The sequence below is a fragment of the Cherax quadricarinatus genome, chromosome 77 (assembly GCF_038502225.1).
Source record: "Cherax quadricarinatus isolate ZL_2023a chromosome 77, ASM3850222v1, whole genome shotgun sequence".
NCBI classification, from domain to species: domain Eukaryota; kingdom Metazoa; phylum Arthropoda; class Malacostraca; order Decapoda; family Parastacidae; genus Cherax; species Cherax quadricarinatus.
In genome coordinates this window covers 2,690,524-2,716,281 of record NC_091368.1, presented here as the reverse complement: position 1 = coordinate 2,716,281, position 25,758 = coordinate 2,690,524, and the positions used below count along the sequence as shown (strand labels likewise).

The 25,758-nt window shown below is 38.0% G+C and overlaps 1 protein-coding gene across 4 annotated transcripts in view; it reads right to left on the bottom strand.

The window, feature by feature from the left end:
* Ube4B (Ubiquitination factor E4B) overlaps positions 1-25,090 on the bottom strand; it is a 49,501-nt gene extending 24,411 nt beyond the window's left edge. Inside the window, exons 1-13 of one of the 4 annotated variants that reach the window (XM_053795948.2) lie at positions 24,989-25,090; positions 19,116-19,208; positions 17,458-17,563; positions 15,343-15,434; positions 14,038-14,145; positions 8,294-8,441; positions 7,291-7,415; positions 6,185-6,266; positions 4,562-4,692; positions 2,426-2,584; positions 2,012-2,215; positions 1,314-1,502; positions 316-436 (exon numbers count right to left, since the gene is read on the bottom strand). In XM_053795948.2, the coding sequence (XP_053651923.2) occupies positions 316-436; positions 1,314-1,502; positions 2,012-2,215; positions 2,426-2,584; positions 4,562-4,692; positions 6,185-6,266; positions 7,291-7,415; positions 8,294-8,441; positions 14,038-14,145; positions 15,343-15,434; positions 17,458-17,563; positions 19,116-19,208; positions 24,989-25,015 (1,585 nt within the window). In that variant the 5' untranslated portion in view covers positions 25,016-25,090. Of the gene's footprint in view, positions 1-315; positions 437-1,313; positions 1,503-2,011; positions 2,231-2,425; positions 2,585-4,561; positions 4,693-6,184; positions 6,267-7,290; positions 7,416-8,293; positions 8,442-14,037; positions 14,146-15,342; positions 15,435-17,457; positions 17,564-19,115; positions 19,209-24,988 lie in introns of all 4 variants that reach the window. The other 3 variants (XM_053795946.2, XM_053795947.2, XM_053795949.2) reach the window with 3 other exon arrangements.
* Positions 25,091-25,758: the final 668 nt, after the last annotated feature.

The following is a 25,758-nucleotide window of genomic DNA, read 5'->3' as shown; positions in this document are numbered from 1 at the left end:
TATGAGAAAGAGACTTGGAAAGGAGGTAATCAGGTTTGATTCAGGGAAGAAGAGGGCAACTAACTTCAAATGCCTGAGAGAGATTCCAACATTTACCACTAACAAGATCACATATGACAAATAACTCAAATGGGAGACTGAAACTTATGACGATGTTTCAGTCCTGATTAATTAATGGTCCAAGTGCGCCCAAAACATCATCATAGGTCTCAGTGTCCTATATGCGGGTTATTTGTGTATTATTCCAGTCATGATATTGTGACTTTTTATTCTTTAAAATCACACAAGGTTGACAATGAGGAGTTGCCTACTTACGCAGCTTCTTCACCCACTCCTCCACCTCATCTTGGGTCATGGTCAGGCGCGAGTCTTTTGAAATATCAACCAGGGAATCGGGATGAGCCATGTAGTAAGGATCCACCTTCTCAAGTTTTACCTGCAAACAAAAAAAAAAATTGTACTCTAACTCTTGTTATGAAAATGAACAAATGTAATGGCTGCCAACACTATTTCTATGACTAACCCTTTAGAATTTAAGCTTCAGTTTTAGCCCAGTCTTTTCTAAGGTTAGAAATGTAATGTTTTTTTAGATTTGCTATGGGGGCAGCCTGCTTATACTAGGACAAAAATATGAAAACTGACTGAGGACTAATTTACCAGGCATATAATAGAAAGATATTAGCTGTTTGGAATGACATCTAAACTGTCGTATCTGTATGCCTCTGCCAATGCAGTGATTATGTGTGAATGATGGTGAAAGTGTTTCTTTCTTTTTGGGGTCACCCTGCCTTAGTGGGAGACGGCCGACGTATTGAAGGAGATGAAGAAGCAGAATTAAACAAGGAAAAAACTCTTGAGTGTAAACATGGCCACTACAAAATATCATTTCTGGAGGCTGGACATTTGGTACCAACACTGTAATATAGATGGAGCTGAAGTCTTTTCCAGGTTGAAGAACTGACCACCTAAATACTATTTCTCCAAGATAGATGGAGTGATTACATCAACTTCACTACTCTATCTTTACTGTTGAAATGTTTCACCTATTGTGTATGCAAAACATTTCAACAATAAAGATACCCAATTGTTTCACACGTGTCTTGCTCATCTTTTTGCCTCTTAACACACTGGCTGTCTCCCACCAAGGCAGGGTCACTTAAGAAAAAGAAATACTTTCACCATCATTTACATTATCACTGTCTTGCCAGAGGCACACAGATTCGACAGTTTAGATGTTCCTCTAAACAGCAAATGTCCCAAACCCATCATCAACCTGTCGGTATTTTATACCATTTTCACAATATATAAGTCACCTTAAAACACAGTTGCTGCAGCACAGAGAGCAGGTTAATCATGGGTCCGTCTCCAGCCACCAGGCGTTCCTCGACATGGATTTGAGCACGCCGCTCATTGTGTTGGATTATTTTGGCAAGGAACGACAAGACTGGCTCCCGGGACATTGTATTTACCAGCATACTATGGAAGAGCTTGTGGAGTATAGTCTGGCAAGTAAAATAAAGGATTTTAATTTTAACTACAGAATATCAACCTATTTCTGAAAACCAGCATTGTACTATATTATATATTCAATAGTATTAGTAGTGTAATATGTAAAATGATAAGGAAAAATGGGAGTGCTTAATTATATGTGAATCGCTAAACTCACATTACATTATTTAGGGTAAACGAATTATCCTCATGCAACCTTGTCTTATAAGAGAAGCGATTAAGCATTAAAAAATTATAAATTTTAGTGGCATGCACAGAGCAACAATAATTTAACACTAACATTTACTTCTTTTACAACCCCATCTATAAATATGTTAAACAACCACGTTGATATTACACATCCCTGTCTAAGACCTACTTTTACTAGGAAGTAATCTCCCTCTCTCCTACACACCCTAACCTGAGCCTCACTGTCCTCATAAAAACTCTTTCCAGCATTTAGTAACTTACTACCTATTCTATACACTTCCAACATCGTTGATATGTATGGGTAATTACTCACAGTGCGCATGTGATCCAGTTCTCTCGCTAGATCCTGCAAGCCATCAGGAACTGTTCGTCCATTGCTCTGGTGCTTGACGAATTTGTCCACCACATGGGGGTCGTCCTCGGCAAAAAGGGAGAGTCCCAGGAAAGGTCCGAGTATAGTGGTAAAGAGAATCTCACGGCCAACTGTCTGAGATTCACTCTTGGTACACCAGTTGCTCTGTGAGAAGTAAAACTGTATATCATCATCCTGCTTTCTATTTTCACGGCTTGAGGAGAACACATCTAGAAGAACTGGGAAAAATAATGCATGAAAATGGTTAAAGATATTCAAAGTTGCTACATAAAAATTTCGGTACAAAGTTATTTTTGTTTAGTAATGTATGTGAATTCTTTATACATGTAACAATTACCCTCACACTACACTCACCATTGATACCATTAGATTACAAATTGGGCGGGATGGTGAATTGTGGGCCTTAATATCAGTGAGCAGATCCAGTGACTCAAAGACTCTCATGTATGTCCGTGATGTGACGCTACAACTTCTCATTGCTGAACTTAATCCCTGAAGAAGTGGACCAAATACCTGAAGAGACAAAATAACTAATCAGCAGTTTATTTTCTTAACAGTGGTACAGAAGCTAAACTAAAATGTACCAGAAAGAATACAAAGGCACAATATCACGACTGGAACGATACACAACCTGCACATAGGAGAATAAAACTATGACAACATTTCGGGCCAACTTGACCATCAAGTTGTACCACTACAAGGGAAGACCCCCTCAACTAATGAGCAAGTTGCAGTCCAAGTGCTCTAATTTATGAACAAATTGCATTTCAAGTAATCCAATTTCTGAACAAGTTGAGTTCATGTAACTCTAACTTATAAACTAGGTGCTCTAAGTTATGAACAGCTTCATACTTGGTGCTCCAATGTACAAAAATGACGTGTTCTGATCCTCTCTCATATATCTGGCCTCCTTCCCTTCTTGTTTCACTGTGACTTGCTAATGGTCCAGATGGGACCAAAACCTTGTCATAAGTTCCAATCTCCTAAGTGCAGTTAATACGTGAATTACAAACAAGTTACTGTCCAGGTTCTCCAACTTACAAACAAGTTGCATCCCTGTTGCTCCAACTCAAAATTTTTTCCAATAAAACAGTACAGTAGTACAGAGTTGTTATGAGTCACACTAAACAGGCACTTTTATAAATAATTCTGAAAACATCATACAGTTTCCAATGTTTCAGTTATCTAGCATTTACAGTGGCCTGAAAATAAGCCTTAATTTTGCTTAACAATGGCCCCAAAGCACAAAAGTAGTGATGATGATAGTTCCTGGAGAAGCTGTGAAGTGCTTCCCATCACTGAAGACATGCTAATTCTCAAATTACTGTGCATAATTTATCATAAAGTTGGTAGAATTAATTGATAAATTACTTTACATAATTTATCAATTAAACTTTTATCATAGGTATGTAAACAAAAAACAACATATATAGGGTTCACTACTATCCAAGGTTTCAGGTATCCACGGTAAGTCTTGAAACATATCACCCATGAATGCAGGTGTCGCACTGTATCTTACGAGCCTGGTTTGCCAGTGAGGAAGCTTGTAATTTAGGTTTTCATAAGCTGGGAACCCAAATAAACACAACAATTAAAATTTTAAGACCAACACACGGATATTATACTACATATATGTACTGTATACCCTACAAATATATAAGCAAAAGATAAGAAAAGGTAACATAAGCTTTTCGATGGTGCTCAAATTTTGTCATTCTGCAAGGGCAGATTTTAAGATGTTAGCTTCAAGAGAAACTTTAAGAGTGGAAGGAAACCAAGAAAATGGTGACAAATGACGCATCAGTACCTATTTATTGATAGGTAAAGAGAGGCAGCAGGTATAAGGGACTTGCCCATTACAGAATTGAACCCAGGTCTTTTCAGTTACAAACTGAATGATCCATCTCTGAACCACAGTCCACCTTGTAAATTTGTAAGCAAATAAAAATGTTTCAGGTGAAACCACTGGATATCTGACACATTTTGAGAAGTTCCTAAGACAAGATGTACACAATACTCTTTATCATCATTATGCTCTCCTTCAAGGCTACAATATATTATATTCAAATGGCAAATCATTTCAGAGTACAGCATTTGTAACCACAGTAGCACTTATTACAAATACAGGTGATCCTTAACTTACTAAGGTTCTACTTGCAATATTTCAACTTTACAATGGTGCAAAAGCAATTACTTTGGAGATGAAACTTAAGATAATTACCCAGCATGAAGGCGGCAAGTCCATAACTTGTATTCATTTATTTACTTTTCAATACTGCTATTTAATTAGAGTAATTATTTGTTTATATACTTACTCAGTGATGGTAATTTATTTACTTATCTATTTAGCATATCATATTCGTATTCATCTAACAACATTTTCAACTTAAGATGGGTCTTTTGGAACATAACCCCATTGTAAGTCGAGTAGCACCTGTATGCAAAAAACACAAGCAAAGGCACTATAAGAAGACAGCAGCAGCGACAGACCTTGGTAAATACATTTTGTTGTTCTAAAGTGTGTTGTATAAGATCACACAAGAAACCCCGAGGCAGTGATTCGCTCAGCAGCGGATGAAGCAGTAGCGATGGCGCCGGAAGCTCACATTTTGTTAAACAACCTGAATACACCACAAAACTCAGAATTACATAACCATATACAATACAATACAAAACAAACTACACATTCCAGATTGCATTAAAAAAATTATACAGCACAGGGCATATCATTCAACCTCTGAATCTTACTTAAGCCCAGACATATAAGTACAAATGTAGTGGTCAATAACTTATTTCTCCTATACAAAAATTATATGAATCTGCAGATCAATTTTTAAATAAATCTGCAAAACCTTTCTCAGACAGACAAAGGTTGGAATAAGATCAAAATCTGAGACATTAACGAATAACACAAAACTTAAATACTACATAAAAAATAATCAAATAAAGAATAGGTGTGAGAAAGCTGCAAATATGACTAAAGCTATGAAATAAGGTAACTGGTAGTGAATTATTATTTATATATTAATCTTTCTTTCAACACACCGGCCGTATCCCACCAAGGCGGGGTGGCCCAAAAGGAAAAACGAAAGTTTCTCCTTTTACATTTAGTAATATATACAGGAGAAGAGGTTACTAGCCCCTTGCTCCCGGCATTTTAGTCGCCTCTTACAACACGCATGGCTTACGGAGGAAGAATTCTGTTCCACTTCCCCATGGAGGTAAGAGGAAATAAACAAGAACAAGAACTAGAAAGAAAATAGAAGAAAACCCAGAGGGGTGTATATATATATGCTTGTGCATATATGTGTAGTGTGACCTAAGTGTAAGTAGAAGTATCAAGATGTACCTGAAATTTTGCATGTGTATGAGACAGAAAAAAAAGACACCCGCAATCCTACCATTGTGTAAAACAATTACAGGCTTTCATTTTACACTCACTTGGCAGGACGGTAGTACCTCCCTGGGCGGTTGCTGTCTACCAACCTACTACCTGCTAATATTAATATTAATATTAGCAGTTTGGAGGGATATGTCTGTGTATCTTTATACGTATATGCTTCTAAGCTGTTGTGTTCTGAGCACCTTTGCAAAAACAGTGAGTATGTGTGAGTGAGGTGAAAGTGTTGAATGATGATGAAAGTATTTTCTTTTTGGGGATTTTCTTTCTTTTTTGGGTCACCCTGCCTCGGTGGAAGATGGCCGACTTGTTAAAAAAAAAAAAAAATTAATGGAAAACTATAAACCCATAAGGGTCATCATACAGGGCATCAATAAACAACAGAGGTTAAAGAGATGATAAAGAGAGGAGGTACTGTCACAGTTGAAGTAGCAAATTGGTATTAGTTAAGAAATCAGAGAGAGTCTGAATTCAAGGTGAGACTGAGAGATGAGGGTAAAAGAGATATAAATCAAATAAATAAGTACATAAATCACATAAGCGAGTATATAAATCATGTAAGCTAGTATATAAATCATGTAAGTAAGCAGTGGCACATGTGGCACACTTCACCACTGACCTGAGAAGAGTAACACACTGACCTGAGAGGAGTAAGCTAGCATGAGCAACACACTGACCTGAGAGGAGTAAGCTAGCATGAGCAACACACTGACCTGAGAGGAGTAAGCTAGCATGAGCAACACACTGACGCCGCACATCCACCAATAATGTCAACATGGGAGGAGAGCTGCTTCTCTGTAAGCAATAAACAAACTCTTATTCTCCTGGAGAACAACCACATCCCCAATTTTACAGAACTATCACATATCTTTAATAAGCATTTATAATTTGAAACATCTCACTGTACAAAACTCACCTACAATGTCTAGCAGTTCTACTGTTTCACTCATCAAGATTATCATTCACTCACAACATGGCCATTTACACAATAATTATCAAAAATATTGATGCTTGACTCAGTTCTTACATATATAGTAGGACCCCTGTATCCATGGGTCCAGTATCTGCTTTTTCAGTTACCCGCGGTTTATCGTGGCCCGAAAATAACCCTTAATTTTGCTTAATAATGACCTCAAAGTGCAAAGGTAATGATGGTGGAAGTTCTTGAAAGCCTAAGAGAAGCTGTGAAGTGCTTCCCATCAGTGAAAAAATTTTTAAACTTTATAATAGGTATGTAAACAAAAACGACTTATATACAGCCTCTCCTCGCTTAATGATGGAGTTCCGTTCCTAAAACTACATCAGTAAACGAATTTGTCGCTAAGTGAGGAGCATACTATAATGACAGTGGGTTTGTGTCAACCATCATTGATATTGTTTTAATGTCACCTTTGTACCATTTATAAGATTTCTGGTATATATTTTTAAATGTTTATACAGTAGCGTACTGTATATTGTAATAAACAGAATAGATGAAATCAGCTGTAATATACATTATTTAGGCTTGCATACTGGTCAAAGAGCCCGTTGTAAGTCCAAGGCGTCAGTAAACAAGTACATTGCTAAGTAAGGAGAGGCTGTACAGAGTTCGCTGGTATCCGCAGCAGGTGCTTATAACTTGTCCCCATGAATATAGGGGTCCTATGGTACTACATCACTCTCATGTTGTAATACCTCACTGAAATTCATTATCAAATTGTTTATCAAATTGACCTCAATAATATACCAAATTTGTAAATAATTTGAATATATTTAATTCATGATTTTTTCATTTGTCCAAGAGATTAATAAAAAGTGAATAAATTAGCACTTGTCTTACTTTAGGATGTAATTTCTCTTCATTATTAACACGAGCGTAAGTTTGTAGAAGGTAGAGAAGCGCTGTAGCTTCTGAACTTTGGCTGGGTCTTGTTAATTCTGATAAATCTGTTGTACTACTGCTTCCTGAAATACACATCACCAATAGTCAAACCATATTAATGAAAATTTAATGCAAAAGAAAACTCCATATTTAATGCAAAAACATTTGGACTAGAATTTGTTTAAGTAAACAGTGGCAAAGGCAATAAAAGTTTATTATTCTTTAGCTTAATTCTCAGACTCATTAATGATGATCGAAAAAATGGAGACATATTTGAGAACAGATAATGAATATGGAAAGAAATGGAATAAAATACTAAAACAATGGAAAAAATATGCACACACACAATGCGCACACACATGAACACATACACACACATGCAGTGTATACAGATTATTTATTGGCAGTGTTTCACCCACATAGTGGACCTTTTCAAGTAGACTTGAAAAAGCCCACTGTGTAAGGGGAAAACACCATCAATAAAAGATCTCATAACAGTGCATTCATATTTTTGCTTCTGGATAATAAACACACTGCTTGAAAGAATCCTAAAATAAATTTATAGATACATCCAGCATTAATAGTGTTATTTGCTTGTCATATATTTGTTCTGGTATTAGACCAGCCATTGCAAGTAGAAAAGAAATATTACAGAACAAACAAAAGAAAGTGTAATGAACTTTTATCAGTGCTTAGTAATAACCCACATGGAGACAAACTCTGACAAGAACACCAGACGAGGGTCGAATACACTGATCAATTAAACTTCTGCGTTTCTGTCTCCATGTGGGTTATCACTGAGCATTACACAAAAAGTTACTATAATAAAACAGTAAACCAAAGGTAAGTGCATTAACTAAGTGATAGTGAATGTGGCTTCCTCAATTTTACCTTAGTGGGAAATGGATGATAAGATAATGTAAAAAAAAAGAAAAGAAAGAAGTTATAAGGAATGCATTACCTGTTGGGGAAGTACTAAGCTCCGGTGACTGAGAAAGGTTAATGTTGGGATCGACCAGACCCTCGAGCGTCTCACCAGCACACAACAGCACCATAACCTCCATCAACACCTGTGACGTTACTTCATCCATTTTTGCTCCACTTGTAACCTGTTGAGGAGAAAATATTTTGGAAAATGACCAATCAACATACAATTTTTTCAATTCATTACTATATATCATCAGCAACAAGTTAAGGATTTTTACTAAATAAAAGTGCCCAGAGCTATAACATGTTTAATAAGAGCAAAATGACAAAAAAATTATGAAAAATTGGTCAAAATATAAAATATAAAATATAAAATTCCTCCGTAAGCCATGCGTGTTGTAAAAGTCAACTAAAATGCCGGGAACAATGGGCTAGTAACCCCTTTTCCTGTAAAGATTACTAAAAAGAATAAGAAGAAGAAAATTGTCAAAGTGGGAAGTCTGAATGTGCGTGGATGTTGTGCAAATGATAAGAAAGAGATGATTGTAGATGTTATGAATGAGAAGAAGCTGGATGTCCTGGCTTTAAGTGAAACAAAGCTGAAGGGGGTGAGAGTGTTTCAATGGAGAGGAATAAATGGGATTAGGTCAGGGGTTTCAAATAGAGTTAGAGCTAAAGAAGGAGTAGCAATAATGTTGAAGGATAAGCTATGGCAGGAAAAGAGGGACTATAAATGTATTAATTCAAGGATTATGTGGAGTAAAATAAAGATTGGGTGTGAAAAGTGGGTTATAATAAGCATGTATGCACATGGAGAAGAGAGAAGTGTAGAGGAGAGAGAGAGATTTTGGGAAATGTTGAGTGAATGCGTGGGGAGTTTTGAATCAAGTGTGAGAGTAATGGTGGTTGGGGATTTCAATGCTAAAGTGGGTAAAAATGTTATGGAGGGAGTAGTAGGTAAATTTGGGGTGCCAGGGGTAAATGTAAATGGGGAGCCTTTAATTGAGCTATGTGTAGAAAGAGATTTGGTAATAAGTAATACATATTTTATGAAAAAGAGGATAAATAAATATACAAGGTATGATGTAGCACGTAATGAAAGTAGTTTATTAGATTATGTACTGGTGGATAAAAGGTTGATGGGTAGGCTCCAGGATGTACATGTTTATAGAGGGGCAACTGATATATCGGATCATTATTTAGTTGTAGCTACAGTTAGAGTAAGAGGTAGATGGGAAAAGAGGAAGGTGGCAACAACAAGTAAGAGGGAGGTGAAAGTGTATAAACTAAGGGAGGAGGAAGTTCGGGCGAGATATAAGCGACTATTGGCAGAAAGGTGGGCTAGTGCAAAGATGAGTAGTGGGGGGGGTTGAAGAGGGTTGGAATAGTTTTAAAAATGCAGTATTAGAATGTGGGGCAGAAGTTTGTGGTTATAGGAGGGTGGGGGCAGGAGGAAAGAGGAGTAATTGGTGGAATGATGAAGTAAAGGGTGTGATAAAAGAGAAAAAGGTAGCTTACGAGAGCTTTTTACAAAGCAGAAGTGTTATAAGAAGAGCAGAGTATATGGAGAGTAAAAGAAAGGTGAAGAGAGTGGTGAGAGAGTGCAAAAGGAGAGCAGATGAAAGAGTGGGAGAGGTACTGTCAAGAAATTTTAATGAAAATAAGAAAAAATTTTGGAGTTAAACAAGTTAAGAAAGCCTAGGGAAAGTATGGATTTGTCAGTTAAAAACAGAGTAGGGGAGTTAGTAGATGGGGAGAGGGAGGTATTAGGTAGATGACGAGAATATTTTGAGGAACTTTTAAATGTTAAGGAAGAAAGGGAGGCGGTAATTTCATGCACTGGCCAGGGAGGTATACCATCTTTTAGGAGTGAAGAAGAGCAGAATGTAAGTGTGGTGGAGGTACGTGAGGCATTACGTAAAATGAAAGGGGGTAAAGCAGCTGGAACTGATGGGATCATGACAGAAATGTTAAAAGCAGGGGGGGATATAGTGTTGGAGTGGTTGGTACTTTTGTTTAATAAATGTATGAATGAGGGGAAGGTACCTAGGGATTGGCAGAGAGCATGTATAGTCCCTTTATATAAAGGGAAAGGGGACAAAAGATATTGTAAAAATTATAGAGGAATAAGTTTACTGAGTATACCAGGAAAAGTATACGGTAGGGTTATAATTGAAAGAATTAAGAGGTAAGACAGAATGTAGGATTGTGGATGAGCAGGGAGGCTTCAGAGTGGGTAGGGGATGTGTAGATCAAGTGTTTACATTGAAGCATATATGTGAACAGTATTTAGATAAAGGTAGGGAAGTTTTTATTGCATTTATGGATTTAGAAAAGGCATATGATAGAGTGGATAGAGGAGCAATGTGGCAGATGTTGCAAGTATATGGAATAGGTGGTAAGTTACTAAATGCTGTAAAGAGTTTTTATGAGGATAGTGAGGCTCAGGTTAGGGTGTGTAGAAGAGAGGGAGAATACTTCCCGGTAAAAGTAGGTCTTAGACAGGGATGTGTAATGTCACCATGGTTGTTTAATATATTTATAGATGGGGTTGTAAAAGAAGTAAATGCTAGGGTGTTCGGGAGAGGGGTGGGATTAAATTATGGGGAATCAAATTCAAAATGGGAATTGACACAGTTACTTTTTGCTGATGATACTGTGCTTATGGGAGATTCTAAAGAAAAATTGCAAAGGTTAGTGGATGAGTTTGAGAATGTGTGTTAAGGTAGAAAGTTGAAAGTGAACATAGATAAGAGTAAGGTGATGAGGGTATCAAATGATTTAGATAAAGAAAAATTGGATATCAAATTGGGGAGGAGGAGTATGGGAGAAGTGAATGTTTTCAGATACTTGGGAGTTGACGTGTCGGCGGATGGATTTATGAAGGATGAGGTTAATCATAGAACTGATGAGGGAAAAAAGGTGAGTGGTGTGTTGAGGTATATGTGGAGTCAAAAAACGTTATCTATGGAGGCAAAGAAGGGAATGTATGAAAGTATAGTAGTACCAACACTCTTATATGGATGTGAAGCTTGGGTGGTAAATGCAGCAGCGAGGAGACGGTTGGAGGCAGTGGAGATGTCCTGTCTAAAGGCAATGTGTGGTGTAAATATTATGCAGAAAATTCGGAGTGTGGAAATTAGGAGAAGGTGTGGAGTTAATAAAAGCATTAGTCAGAGGGCAGAAGAGGGGTTGTTGAGGTGGTATGGTCATTTAGAGAGAATGGATCAAAGTAGAATGACATGGAAAGCATATAAATCTATAGGGGAAGGAAGGAGGGGTAGGGGTCATCCTCGAAAGGGTTGGAAAGAGGGGGTAAAGGAGGTTTTGTGGGCTAGGGGCTTCGACTTCCAGCAAGCGTGCACGAGCATATTAGATAGGAGTGAATGGAGGCGAATGATACTTGGGACCTGACGATCTGTTGGAGTGTGAGCAGGGTAATATTTAGTGAAGGGATTCAGGGAAACCGGTTATTTTCATATAGTCGGACTTGAGTCCTGGAAATGGGAAGTACAATGCCTGCACTTTAAAGGAGGGGTTTGGGATATTGGCAGTTTGCAGGGATATGTTGTGTACCTTTATACGTATATGCTTCTGAACTGTTGTACAGTGGACCCCCGGTTAACGATATTTTTTCACTCCAGAAGTATGTTCAGGTGCCAGTACTGACCGAATTTGTTCCCATAAGGAATATTGTGAAGTAGATTAGTCCATTTCAGACCCCCAAACATACACGTACAAATGCACTTACATAAATACACTTACATAATTGGTCGCATTCGGAGGTGATCGTTATGCGGGGGTCCACTGTATTCTGAGCACCTCTGCAAAAGCAGTGATAATGTGTGAGTGTGGTGAAAGTGTTGAATGATGATGAAAGTATTTTCTTTTTGGGGATTTTCTTTCTTTTTTGGGTCACCCTGCCTCGGTGGGAGACGGCCAACTTGTTGAAAAAAAAAAAAAAATATGATAGAGTGGATAGAGGAGCAATGTGGCAGATGTTGCAAGTATATGGAATAGGTGGTAAGTTATTAAATGCTGTAAAGAGTTTTTATGAGGATAGTGAGGCTCAGGTTAGGGTGTGTAGAATTATTATTATTATAATCAAAAAGAAGCGCTAAGCCACAAGGACTATACAGCACTGCAGGGTGTGTAGAAGAGAGGGAGACTACTTCCTGGTAAAAGTAGGTCTTAGACAGGGATGTGTAATGTCACCATGGTTGTTTAATATATTTATAGATGGGGTTGTAAAAGAAGTAAATGCTAGGGTGTTCGGGAGAGGGGTGGGATTAAATTATGGGGAATCAAATTCAAAATGGGAATTGACACAGTTACTTTTTGCTGATGATACTGTGCTTATGGGAGATTCTAAAGAAAAATTGCAAAGGTTAGTGGATGAGTTTGGGAATGTGTGTAAAGGTAGAAAGTTGAAAGTGAACATAGAAAAGAGTAAGGTAATGAGGGTATCAAATGATTTAGATAAAGAAAAATTGGATATCAAATTGGGGAGGAGGAGTATGGAAGAAGTGAATGTTTTCAGATACTTGGGAGTTGACGTGTCGGCGGATGGATTTATGAAGGATGAGGTTAATCATAGAATTGATGAGGGAAAAAAGGTGAGTGGTGCGTTGAGGTATATGTGGAGTCAAAAAACGTTATCTATGGAGGCAAAGAAGGGAATGTATGAAAGTATAGTAGTACCAACACTCTTATATGGGTGTGAAGCTTGGGTGGTAAATGCAGCAGCGAGGAGACAGTTGGAGGCATTGGAGATGTCCTGTTTAAGGGCAATGTGTGGTGTAAATATTATGCAGAAAATTCGAAGTGTGGAAATTAGGAAAAGGTGTGGAGTTAATAAAAGTATTAGTCAGAGAGCAGAAGAGGGGTTGTTGAGGTGGTTTGGTCATTTAGAGAGAATGGATCAAAGTAGAATGACATGGAAAGCATATAAATCTATAGGGGAAGGAAGGAGGGGTAGGGGTCGTCCTCAAAAGGGTTGGAGAGAGGGGGTAAAGGAGGTTTTGTGGGCAAGGGGCTTGGACTTCCAGCAAGCGTGCATGAGCGTGTTAGATACGAGTGAATGGAGACGAATGGTACTTGGGACCTGACGATCTGTTGGAGTGTGAGCAGGGTAATATTTAGTGAAGGGATTCAGGAAAACCGGTTATTTTCATATAGTCGGACTTGAGTCCTGGAAATGGGAAGTACAATGCCTGCACTTTAAAGGAGGGGTTTGGGATATTGGCAGTTTGGAGGGATATGTTGTGTATCTTTATATGTGTATGCTTCTAAACTGTTGTATTCTGAGCACCTCTGCAAAAACAGTGATAATGTGTGAGTGTGGTGAAAGTGTTGAATGATGATGAAAGTATTTTCTTTTTGGGGATTTTCTTTCTTTTTTGGGTCACCCTGCCTCGGTGGGAGACGGCCGACTTGTTGAAAAAAAAATAAATAAATAAAATAAAATACCTTGTAATAATGCTAGTAGAATTACAGACACTATGTTAGGTAAAAGGACATAAGTGCAACTAATGTGACATATTACAGTGGCAATGCTTTGCTCTCCAGGAGCTTTGTCACAACTCCTGAAGAGCAAAACGTTGCCAAAACAAAATGTCACATTAGTAGCATTTGTGTCCTTACACCTAACAAGATGGCAACTGAATGACAGTGACTGCATTTCCTCCTCTTTTTCTTAGATCAGTCTAATTCTGGTATATGGCCAGATAATTAAAAAAATACTACTAATAATTTACTGTGATGATGCACAAATCTTACATTTACAGTGTGAGGGCAGATGTTGTCAACACCTTGCCAAGAACACTGGAGGAGATTGGATAAAGTGGCCCACATCAGCTCCTCGGTCACCTCACTTGTACTTACACTCTGTGAAGACAACAGTCATTAAAGCTAAAACCTTGTTTAGTTTTAAAAATAGGTTAAATAAATACATGAGAGGGTGTGGGTGGGTGTGACTTAGACCTGCCTAGCATGGGCCAGTAGCCTGCTGTAGTGCTCCTACCTTCTTAAGCAGGTGTGACTTGGACCTGTCTAGCACGGGCCAGAAGGCCTGCTGCAGTGCTCCTTTTTTATGTTCTAGCAGATATGACAGCAACTGGACCTTGTTTACAGAGAAAAATGAGTACAAATATACCCTTGGCAACAAGCAGTCACCATGTGTTAATATACTACTACCTGCTGGAAATAAACATATCTGCTACCTGCTGGTAATAAAGCTAATAACTACCAAATAATAATCATGATTATCATTTATTGATTATTAACTTTAACATGACATATAGGTTGATCAACTTGCAATTTAGCATCACTGTCAACCCTCAATTTAACAAACCTTAATTTAATAGACTAAAAAATACAAGACAAAATCTGCTGTGTCAATTGACTCAGAAACAACAAAGTTCACTGGTTACAGAAATATCTGTTATTGCTACTATCACAAAAAATAATCTCATCTTCATCCACCATAACTGCCATTCTTGACCATATGCTTTCTCCTCTTGGTCCATTAAAAAGAGGGTTTACTGTATCTCAATTATGTGTACACTGTGACTAGTATATTTCAAGCAGACCATAAATATTTTAGCACAAAATGTCTATACAGGAGAACCCCAAGTATACAGCACCCATTTTCCAAAACTGTCATGTCCATTGCTCTACCACTTGGGTGGTATTTAGTTTGCATGTGTGAGCAACCATATTAATTGGTCAGCAAAAAACAAATTTGTAAGTAATATACTGTATGTACTGTATTTGAGGTAATACCAAGAATTTATTCACATGTTCTAAGAGAAACATGAAAAAAATTTCAAATAACAATTTACTTTAGTAAGGATCTCGATTAACGAAATCTTTCCCTTCTAACCACGTTGCCACACATAAGCATCCTGGGGATCACATCCTGGGGGAGAAGATTGAAAGACACCAATAGAAATAAGGCAGACAGTCCTCAATGATGCACTGACTTTCTTGGATTATCCTGAGTGGCTAACCCTCCCCTGGGTTAAAAGTCCCAACAAAATCGTATCTCAAGCCCCTCCTATACAGAAAGACTCTGAAGCTCACCCTGTGTCTCTTGTTGTCGCTACGATAGTGTGAACTGTTCTCCAGGTCACTGCTCAGCTCCACCTTACTCTCCACCTCCATGGGCTCAATGCCTGTAATGATTTTAACATCTGTTGAGTATACCTGGTAAAGTGTATGGTAGAGTTATTATTGAAAGAATTAAGAGTAAGATGCAAAGTAGGACAACAGATGAACAAGGAGGCTTTAGGAAAGGTAGGGGGTATGTAGACAAAGTGTTTACAGTGAAACATATAGGTGAACAGTATTTTGATAAGAGTAAAGAGGTTTTTGTGGCATTAATGGATTTGGAAAAGGCATATGACAGGGTGGATAAGGGGGCAATGTGGCAGATGTTGCAGATGTATGCTATAGGAGGTAGGTTACTGAAAGCAGTGAAGAGTTTTTACAAGGATAGTGAGGCTCAGGTTAGAGTATGTAGGAGAGAGGGAGATTATTTCCCAGTAAAAGTAGGCCTTAGACAAGGATGTGTGATGTCACTGTGGTTGTTCAATATGTTTATAGATGGGGTTGTAAGAGAAGTGCATGCTAGGGTCTTGGCAAGAGGTGTGGAGTTAAAAGATAAAGTGGGAGTCGTCACAGTTGCTCTTTGCTGATGACACTGTGCTTCTGGGAGATTCTGAAGAGAAGTTGCAGAGGCTGGTGGATGAATTTGGTAGGGTATGTAAAAGAAGAAAATTAAAAGTAAATATAGGAAAGAGTAAGGTTATGAGGATAACAAAAAGATTAGGTGACGAAAGATTGGATATCAGATTGGAGGGAGAGAGTATGGAGGAGGTGAATGTATTCAGATATTTACGAGTGGATGTGTCAGCAGATGGGTCTATGAAGGATGAGGTGAAAAGAGGGGAAAAAGAGTGAGTGGTGCACTGAGGAGTCTGTGGAGACAAAGAACTTTGTCCATGGAAGCAAAGAGGGGAATGTATGAGAGTATAGTTGTACCAACACTCTTGTATGGGTGTGAAGCATGGGTGATGAATGTTGCAATGAGGAGAAGGCTCAAGGCAGTGGAGATGTCATGTCTGAGGGCAATGTGTGGTGTCAATATAGTGCAGAGAATTCATAGTTTGGAAATTAGGAGAAGGTGTGGGATTACCAAAACTATTATCCAGAGGGACGAGGAGGGGTTGTTGAGGTGGTTCGGAAATGTAGAGAGAATGGAACAAAACAGAGAGTGTATAAATCTGTAGTGGAGGTAGGCGAGGTAGGGGTCGGCCTAGGAAGGGTTGGAGGGAAGGGGTAAAGGAGGTTTTGTGAGCAATGGTCTTGGACTTCCAGCAAGCGTGTGTGAGCGTAATTGATAGGAGTGAATGGAGACTAATGGTTTTTAGGACTTGACGTGCTGTTGGAGTGTGAGCACAGTAACATTTATGAAGGGATTCAGGGAAACCGGCAGGCCGGACTTGAGTCCTGGAGATGGGAAGTCCAGTGTCTACACTCTGAAGAAGGGATGTTAATGTTGCAGTTTTATAACTATAGTGTAAAGCACCCTTCTGGCAAGACAGTGATGGAGTGAATGATGAAAGTTTTTCTTTTTTGGGCCACCCTGCCTTGGTGGGAATTGGCCGATGTGTTAATAAAAATAAAATCACTGCAATTTTTTTGAAACTGATTACTGTAATCTCTCTCTAATGAAATTCCTCTGTATAACATATTTTTTTTGTAAATGCAACTGAAATAGAACATATGGCATATGAATATATGATATAAATAAATATGTAACTACTGTCACTGAATAAATAAATAATTACTGTAACTAACTAAATATCAGTAAAGAAAAATAAATAAATGAATATACAAGTTTACCCTATCAATAAATGTACATTACTGTACCTGACAGAACGTGTATCACTATTGCACCATTGTTAAGTCAAAATATCACAAGTAAAACCATCGCAAAGCGAAGAGCATCTATGAAAATAAGAATTAAAAATATACACATGAAGAATTCACAGTTCAACAGTTAATACCTCATTGGCTCATTGCTTCTTACTGCTCTGTTGATGGCTAAATTTCCTGCAGTTACTGAAACTGACCATCCAAACCGTACCTCCCTCGCTTACTTACTCAACTGACTGATTAGCATATCTTGCCTACCTTTTTTACAGGGCGTAACATCTAACGGCGAGGGAGGAGGCTGCCTCTTGGAGGGCGACGGCAGGAGAGACGACACTGGAGGAGACGTTGATAACTGAAGACCCTGCTGGAGACATCCACTTTTTACTATTACAAATCATTTTGAAATTCATGAAGAATGTATTTTTATACACATACATAGTACAGGAGGGCTCCATTTTTATGGTTTCTGACCCCCAGCGTTAAGCAAAAGTCACCAGTGGGTGGAAATAGAGCATTTTTTCAATATTAAATGCATCTAAAATGCCTGATAAAGTGTTTACACTATCATATTTTAAACAATCAATACAGCTAGCATAAAAACATACAAAAGTAAAATAAATACACAGCTTATACAATACTTACCATAAACTATGGCGCCAGTAGCTCTTCCCTTACACGACTGTTGAGCGAAAATGTCAGAAAAGCTAAAAAAGCACAGAATATAATGAACAATGACTCAAATGAAAACCACCTAAAGTGTGGAACACTGAAAAGAGGGTGCTGGATATGTGGGTCCCTCCTACCTGTTTGGAGTCTACCTGGAGAGAATTCTGGAGATCAACACCCTTGCAGCCTGGCCCATGACCAGGCCTGCCGATGGATTAGGGTCTGATCAACCAGGCTGTTACTGCTGGCCGCACGTAGTCCAACGTACGAACCACAGCCCGGCACATCAGGCACCGACTTTAAAGTATCTGTCCAGTTCCATCTTGAAGGCAGCCAGGGGCCTATTGGTAATTCCCCTTATGCATGGTGGGAGGCTGCTGAACAGTCTTGGGTCCCAGACACTTATGGAGTTTTCTCTTAGTGTACCAATGGGGCCCCTACTATACATGGATTTACACTAAAGTTTTTTGTCAAGTGGTAGATCAGTGAAATGCTTTACTAGAATAAGTACTATAAGTACTGGCAACACCAAGCACTGTACAAGTACAGAAAACTGAAAACAGGGAACTATAAGCTTAGCTCTGCCTCTATAGCTACAAAATAGGTAATTACGAAGAGTGGTTTTACAACTACAATAAATTAGAATTAAGAGTTAAATTAGAATGAAATTAGAATTAAATAAGAATACATTTATTATTATTTTGATTTCTCTCGACCAACAACATTAAAGTCTAATACTCTTCCTTGATTCTATACACATAAGATTGCCTCACCACAAACATTCACAACAGATTCTGTAGGCTTCATTAACAAACAAAAAGGTACAATATCATGATAACAATAATACATAAATAACCCACACATGGACGACGATACAGTCCAACTTGGACCATTTACACATCGGACCATAATGTCATAAGCTTCTCTCTCTCCTATGTATGGGTTATTTATGTTATATATGCTTCATCAACCTTTTAACTGTGTCTGACATACTAGAACTCACAGCTGTTGCCAATTAGTGATCATTTTTTCACCAAATTCAACACGCCATAAAATCTTAATTAAGCTTTAACAGATTTTGCTCATTTTAGTTTTGTTTCAGTGAGACAAATTCTTATCTAACTGTAAGAAAAAATATTAGTTTTTTACTTTTCAAAAGCTTCCCACAGTTATCGGGTTAACAATGCCAAGGGTTTCCTACCTTCAGACAAATTCCCTCTCACTGAAGCAGGAACAAGAACTACACTTACTGGGGAGTGAGGGACGAGTATTTGGGATGAGTCGCCATTATTGCTACTACTGCTAGAACCTGCCCCGAGTCGTGCCAACCTTTTCTTTCGAATCTGAATGACAAAAGACATAACATTAACAAATTTGTATGACAAAAGATGTAACATTAACAAATCCGAATGACAAAAGACATAACATTAACAAATCTGAATACATATGCGCACACATCTGAAGATGTGTGCACAAGCACATGAAAGGGCTCAGGTGTTTTTTCCATTTTCACTGTGGTATTTTTATATTAATTGCCAAAATGGTATTTTTATATTGGTTTCCAAAATGCACAAACCTAGCATGCCCCTCTGACCCATCACCTGTATAGGGAATACCCCCAAACTGGTCAGCTGGTTGCCTTACAAAACACCATCCAAGATGTTCAGGTCAATTAGCGCTCACATTAAAAGCACTCTAGGAAACTTCTGTCATACATTACCAGCATCATTGCCAAGAATAACTATATGGCCTCTCCTGACTTCATTTCTCTTCACTAATGTCCCTACTGACATGCTATCATGCAACACATACCATCAGAGTAATGCAAGTGTGGTCCACCAGAACACAGAGGGTCACCTGATGAGGCTAAGTGTAATGCATTTTGCCCTAACATGTCATATGTTTGTTGTACAATGTATTTTGCACCATATAGGATCAGCCTGGAGCCGAATTGTCTGCCATCTAATTTGTGCATTAGTTTCTAGCTGTATGTCAAGGATGCCATACGTTAGCATCACTGAGCTGTCAACAGTGTAATATTGTGTAGTAGTATTGTTATAGTACCATTTATAGGCAGGCTCCCTGGTTAAGTCTTTTAAGTCACATGACCCCCTCGCACTAGGCCATACCTCACTCACTCAACCACGCCAGGGACCAGCAGACGTATAGGCTGGGTTTTCCATGATTATCAATACAACACCTCTATAACAGTTCAACAGTTTCCTTGCTACCATCATTTCTCATATTGAACCCTTAATGCATCACTGCCATCATGCAACACAAATGACCTGAGTAATGCATGTGTGGTCTACCAGAACATAGAGGGACATGTGATGGATTTAGCCAACACACCGATGATCATGAGTTGAAGACTATTATTTATAATTCTTAATAGGGAATAACAAGAGACAGGCCCAGTAATTGACTCAGTCTACCAGTGACTTAAGCTTCATCAGACATTTTGAATGCCACTGTTTGGAAATCTATGATTACTATAACACACACATGCAAAAAAAAAAAAAAAAAAAAAAAAAAGAAATTTACAATATTGCCACCATATCATCAACCCAACCACCATCAACTATGGCCATCACACAACTTGCCACTAAACCTTAACTTTGCTGCCACTCAGGGGCTTCCCGATTATTTTTAATTATATAACCTTAAGGTTCCTGCCCATATGTGCAGTGACCAAGGTCCCAGGACAAATATTTCCAATAAAAATCTCCTAGTATTTGCATTTTTTCAACTACAGTACTTGTTGGTATCACGTATCTTTACTACCAGAATATTTCTAAAAGACAGACTTGCTGTTAGCATTAGAGTAAATTTATCTTTAAAAGAGAGCAAAGTTATCACTAAAAGACAGCTAAGCCACCTTCAAGAGAGAGCTATGCTATATTAAAATATTGATAAGCCATCTTCAAAGTAAAATATTTTTAAACTGAAAGATATACAAGTTACTATCTTTAAATGTTAGCAGTCCGTCTATAACAAATCTGAATATGCATCTCCCTACTTTTTCTGTTTAATTTCATGAGTTATCACTCTATGGTTACAACTGTCAAATGCCTTTGCAAATTATTATAATCAAAAAGAAGTTCTAAACCCAATGCCTTTGCAAAATCTTTGTAAATTACCTCAGCATATTTTCCTACCAAGGCCTCTGAAATTTTGTCATAGTGATCTAATACCAAAGTTGTGATTGGCAGAAACTTCCTACTCTAAAGTCATGTTGTCTTGGGTGGCTTAACTAAAATTTCTCTCTAAGGACTTTAATCTGGTGTCCTCATGGCCTGCGTATTATCTTATACATAATTTGCTACCATCTTATTTGTTCATTTTTAAGACTGGACAATATTGATTAGGCAGTTTTGGTTGTTAAGGGTACCATCTGGCCACTAACAATAACAACCTGGCATCACATCATGTTAAAAAATAATAATCTCCAAGCCAGTCACAGGTGAACTGGTTACAGTTATGCCGAGTTTCTCCCAGAAATATTTTAAACCTATACAATCCATGTCTTGTATAGGTTGCTCAGCCAGTCCAGCTTGGCCATAAGCAGTTGAAGAGTGGATTGTGGTAGCACTGAGTAGAGAGGATTGAAGGCAGGCACAGCTAGGTTGATAACATGCTTAGTTCACTTACCAAGGGACCAGGGACTGCTCCCCAACACAGGTGAGACCCCAAGCATGTTTTCTTACACCAGCTGTCCCTGCTCACCTAGCACTAAGTAGGTACCTGGGTGTTTGTCGACTTTTGTGGATTGAGAGAATTAAAGAATACCACAGAGGTAAGACCCATAACCTTCGATGACGCTAGGACTTTGCTGGTCTTCCTGGGTTATTAACCCTCCAGGTTAATAATTAAAAAAAAAAGATCCAATCCTATCTTATTTACTGGTAGTGGTTTCAATAAGTTGAGCACGTTAGTACTGAGCTAAGGTCAAGAGTGATGTGAGAAGCTCCCAGTGGTCACTAAACTGTGCTCAGCATGCAGAGTTGACATGAGTGGGTGCAGGGTAGACATGAGTGGGTGCAGGGTCGACACGAGTGGGTGCAGGACCAACACGAGTGCATGCAGGATCGACACGAGTGCATGCAGGATAGATATGAGGGTATGCAGGGACAACACGAGTGCATGCAGGGTCAACGTGAATGCATGCAGGGTTGGCACAAGTGTGTGCAGGACTGACACAAGTTCAAGCAATAGTGGGCGATACATAAAAAACTAGGTCTAGTCTTACACTTGCAATGAAAGATATTGAAGGTGAAGAATTAGTGTCAAGCAGTGAAAATACAGAGAACAGGTTGGATTAACAGCTTCATTAACAAGTAAGATAACATTTATATCTTACTGACAGCTTCACCAACCTGTAAGAAAACATGTGAATCTGATAGCATCATTAGCAACAAAGATAACATGTGCATCTTAATGACAGCTTCACCAAACACATCAACAGATAACAGTCATAGTAGACTTTTATATGCTTAAAAGATATCTAAAAATATTTTTAATCAAGGGAAAGCACTAAACCCATAGGAGGGTCTCAAATTATTATAATCAACATGAAGCGCTAATCCTACAAGGGTCATACAGCGCCGTGGGGTAAGGTCTCAAAGTGCCCGGGGTATAGAGCTACTCAAAAAAAAAAAAAAAAAAATAAGCTGGTGCTGAATGCCAAGCTAAGATAGCCTCTCTAAGGCAGGTAGCCATGAAGATAATAGTCATCGTAGGTGGCCATTTACTGCCTATAATGGTAAATAGAGTCATGTACTTACCATCGTAGGCAGTAAATGGCCACATTACAAATCACAGTGGATCATAGCATTAGCAAGGCTACATTTAACAAAAACCGAACCATAATTTTTGCAAAGGAAAATATTGTACCTGTCGTAGGTGTTAAAACAGCGGCCCACAGTGATGTAATTACCATCATAGGCAGTAAATGGCCACAAATCATTATTTCCGCAAAGAAAACTTAAATGTAGATTTATTTCCCTTGTATGAAAAATGTTGTGCTGCTACTGATCTGCTTATTGTAAAAAAAATTTTTTTTTTTCAACAAGTCGGCCATCTCCCACCGAGGCAGGGTGACCCAATAAGAAAGAAAATCCCCCAAAAAATACTTTCATCATCATTCAACACTTTCACCACACTCACACATTATCACTGCTTTTGCAGAGGTGCTCAGAATACAACAGTTTAGAAGCATATACAGTGGACCCCCGCATAACGATTACCTCCGAATGCGACCAATTATGTAAGTGTATTTATGTAAGTGCGTTTGTACGTGTATGTTTGGGGGTCTGAAATGGACTAATCTACTTCACAATATTTCTTATGGGAACAAATTCGGTCAGTACTGGCACCTGAACATACTTCTGGAGTGAAAAAATATCGTTAACCGGGGGTCCACTGTACGTATAAAGATACACAACATATCCCTCCAAACTGCCAATATCCTAAACCCCTCCTTTAAAGTGCAGGCACTGTACTTCCCATTTCCAGGACTCAAGTCCGACTATATGAACATAACCGGTTTCCCTGAATTCCTTCACTAAATATTACCCTGCTCACACTCCAACAGATCGTCAGGTCCCAAATTTCTTTGTTTCATTAATGAGCAAAACCTTTATTACATTCAAAACTAAGTGCTAAACCCACAAGGGTTCCTTTTGTGCATATATTGCAATACATATTTTTTTTTCAAACCCCAACACTTGAAATTTCATATAAAAATCTTCATTAACATTACAAAAAACTGGAAAGTGTTTATATTAACCCTTAAACTGTCCAAACATAGATCTACGTTTTTTTCAACATTTGAAAGTATGTAAAAAAAAGTAGATGTTTTTTTTTTTTACATTTCAAAACGTGTAAAAAAATTTGATCTACTTTTTTTTTTTGTTACATTTGAAAATATGTAAAAAAAACGTAGATCTATTTTTGTAGCGCTACACACGTGACCGTAGATCTGCTAGGACAGTTTAAGAGTTAAATCTATGATGGTTTTTCACTTTTTTTTTTTTTTTTGAGTGGGTAATTCTTTATTAATAACAGGATAACTTAAACAAAATATATGATAAACTTATTATATATTCATAATATATTCATAATATATTCATAATATATTCACCCTGCCACGGTGGGAGACGGCCGACTTGTTGAAAAAAAAATTCATATTATATATTCATAAACTTATTATATAAGCAAAAGTAAGCGCTAAACCCACCAGGGTCAATGTGACTTTAAACCAGTTTTATTCAGGTTTAATGCTTTGAAACTACTTATATAGTGGAAAATAATACTCAAAATAGTATTTTTTTCTTATAGAGAAATGGGAATTATAGCAGGTGGCTCCAACATTGTGATTTTTCAAAAAGATGAAATAAAATCAGTCCCACAGTCAAAAATAGAAAAAAGAAAACACGTTTTGAAGGGTATTTTAACAAGTTTAATATAATTTAGGCCTAGGATAGGCTCATGAAATTACAATGGGTTGCTCCAGCACCACTGTATTTAAAAAAAAAAAACACACACAGCTAAAATAATATATATTCCAGTTTTTGAAGGCCATTTTAAATCAATTTAACAATTTAGGCTGCTCTTATCTGTATTTTTTTTTGTACCTCTGTAAGTGTGCTCAAATTATAAATAAATAAACAATTTAGGCCTAGGATAGGCTCACGAAATTACAATGGGTCATTCTAGGGGCATCATAACTTTCAAACAAAAAAATTTCACTCACATAGCTAAAAATAAAATATTCCAATTTTTGAGGGGCATTTTAAATCAATTTAACAAAATTTAGGCCTAAAATAGGCTCATAAAATTATTATGGGTCGTTCTGGGAGTATTGTAATTTTTCAAAAAAAAAAAAATCACTAACGTAACTATAAAAAAAATATATTCCAGTTTTTGAAGGCCATTTTAAATCAATTTAACAAAATATAGGCCTAGGATAGGCTCATATACACAAAACCCCTAAACAAAGCACAGGAGACACAATGTGCACCGTCACAATATTTGGCCATTACCCAAGTGCACCAGTGGCCCTGAGTGGCCCTGTAGTGGCCCTGAGGGCCACCCAGGGGTCCAGGGCCACATCATAATATACCTCGTCTTGGTTAATATGGTCTGCCATGGCAGGTGTTGGCAGGTGTTGGAGAGGAAGGCAGCAACACCACCACTGCTGCTACCACTGTTGTTGTCTCTGACGTCACAACACAGCTGTTGCAACAACATTAAGAAGCAGAGGCATGCGCAACTCTTGGCTAAGTCAGTAAGTCAGTCAGCAAGTTAGTTAGTCAGTCAGTCAGTAAGTCAGTCAGTAAATTAGTAAGTCAGTCAGTAGTTAGTAAGTCGGTCAGTAAATCAGCAAGTCAGTGGTTAGTCAGTAAGTCAGTCAGTCAGTAAGTCAGTCAGTAAGTCAGTCAATAAGTTAGCTAGTAAGTCGGTCAGTCAGTAAGTCAGTCAGTAAGTCAGTCAGCAAGTTAGTCAGTCAGTTAGTCAGTCAGTAAGTCAGTCAGTAGTTAGTAAGTCAGTCAGTAAATTAGTCAGTAAATCAGTCAGTCAGTAAGTCAGTCAGTAAGTTAGTAAGTCAGTCAGTAAGTTAGTCAGTCAGTAAGTCAGTCAGCAAGTTAGTTAGTCAGTCAGCAAGTCAGTAAGTCAGTCAGTAGTCAGTAAATCAGTCAGTAAGTCAGTCAGTAGTTAGTAAGTCAGTAAGTCAGTCAGTAGTTAGTCAGTAAGTCAGTCAGTAAATTAGTAAGTTAGTAAGTCAGTAACTAGGTAAGTCAGTAAGTTAGTAAGTCAGTCAGTGGTTAGTCAGTAAGTCAGTCAGTAAGTCAGTAAGTCAGTCAATGGTTAGTCAGTAAGTCAGTCAGTCAG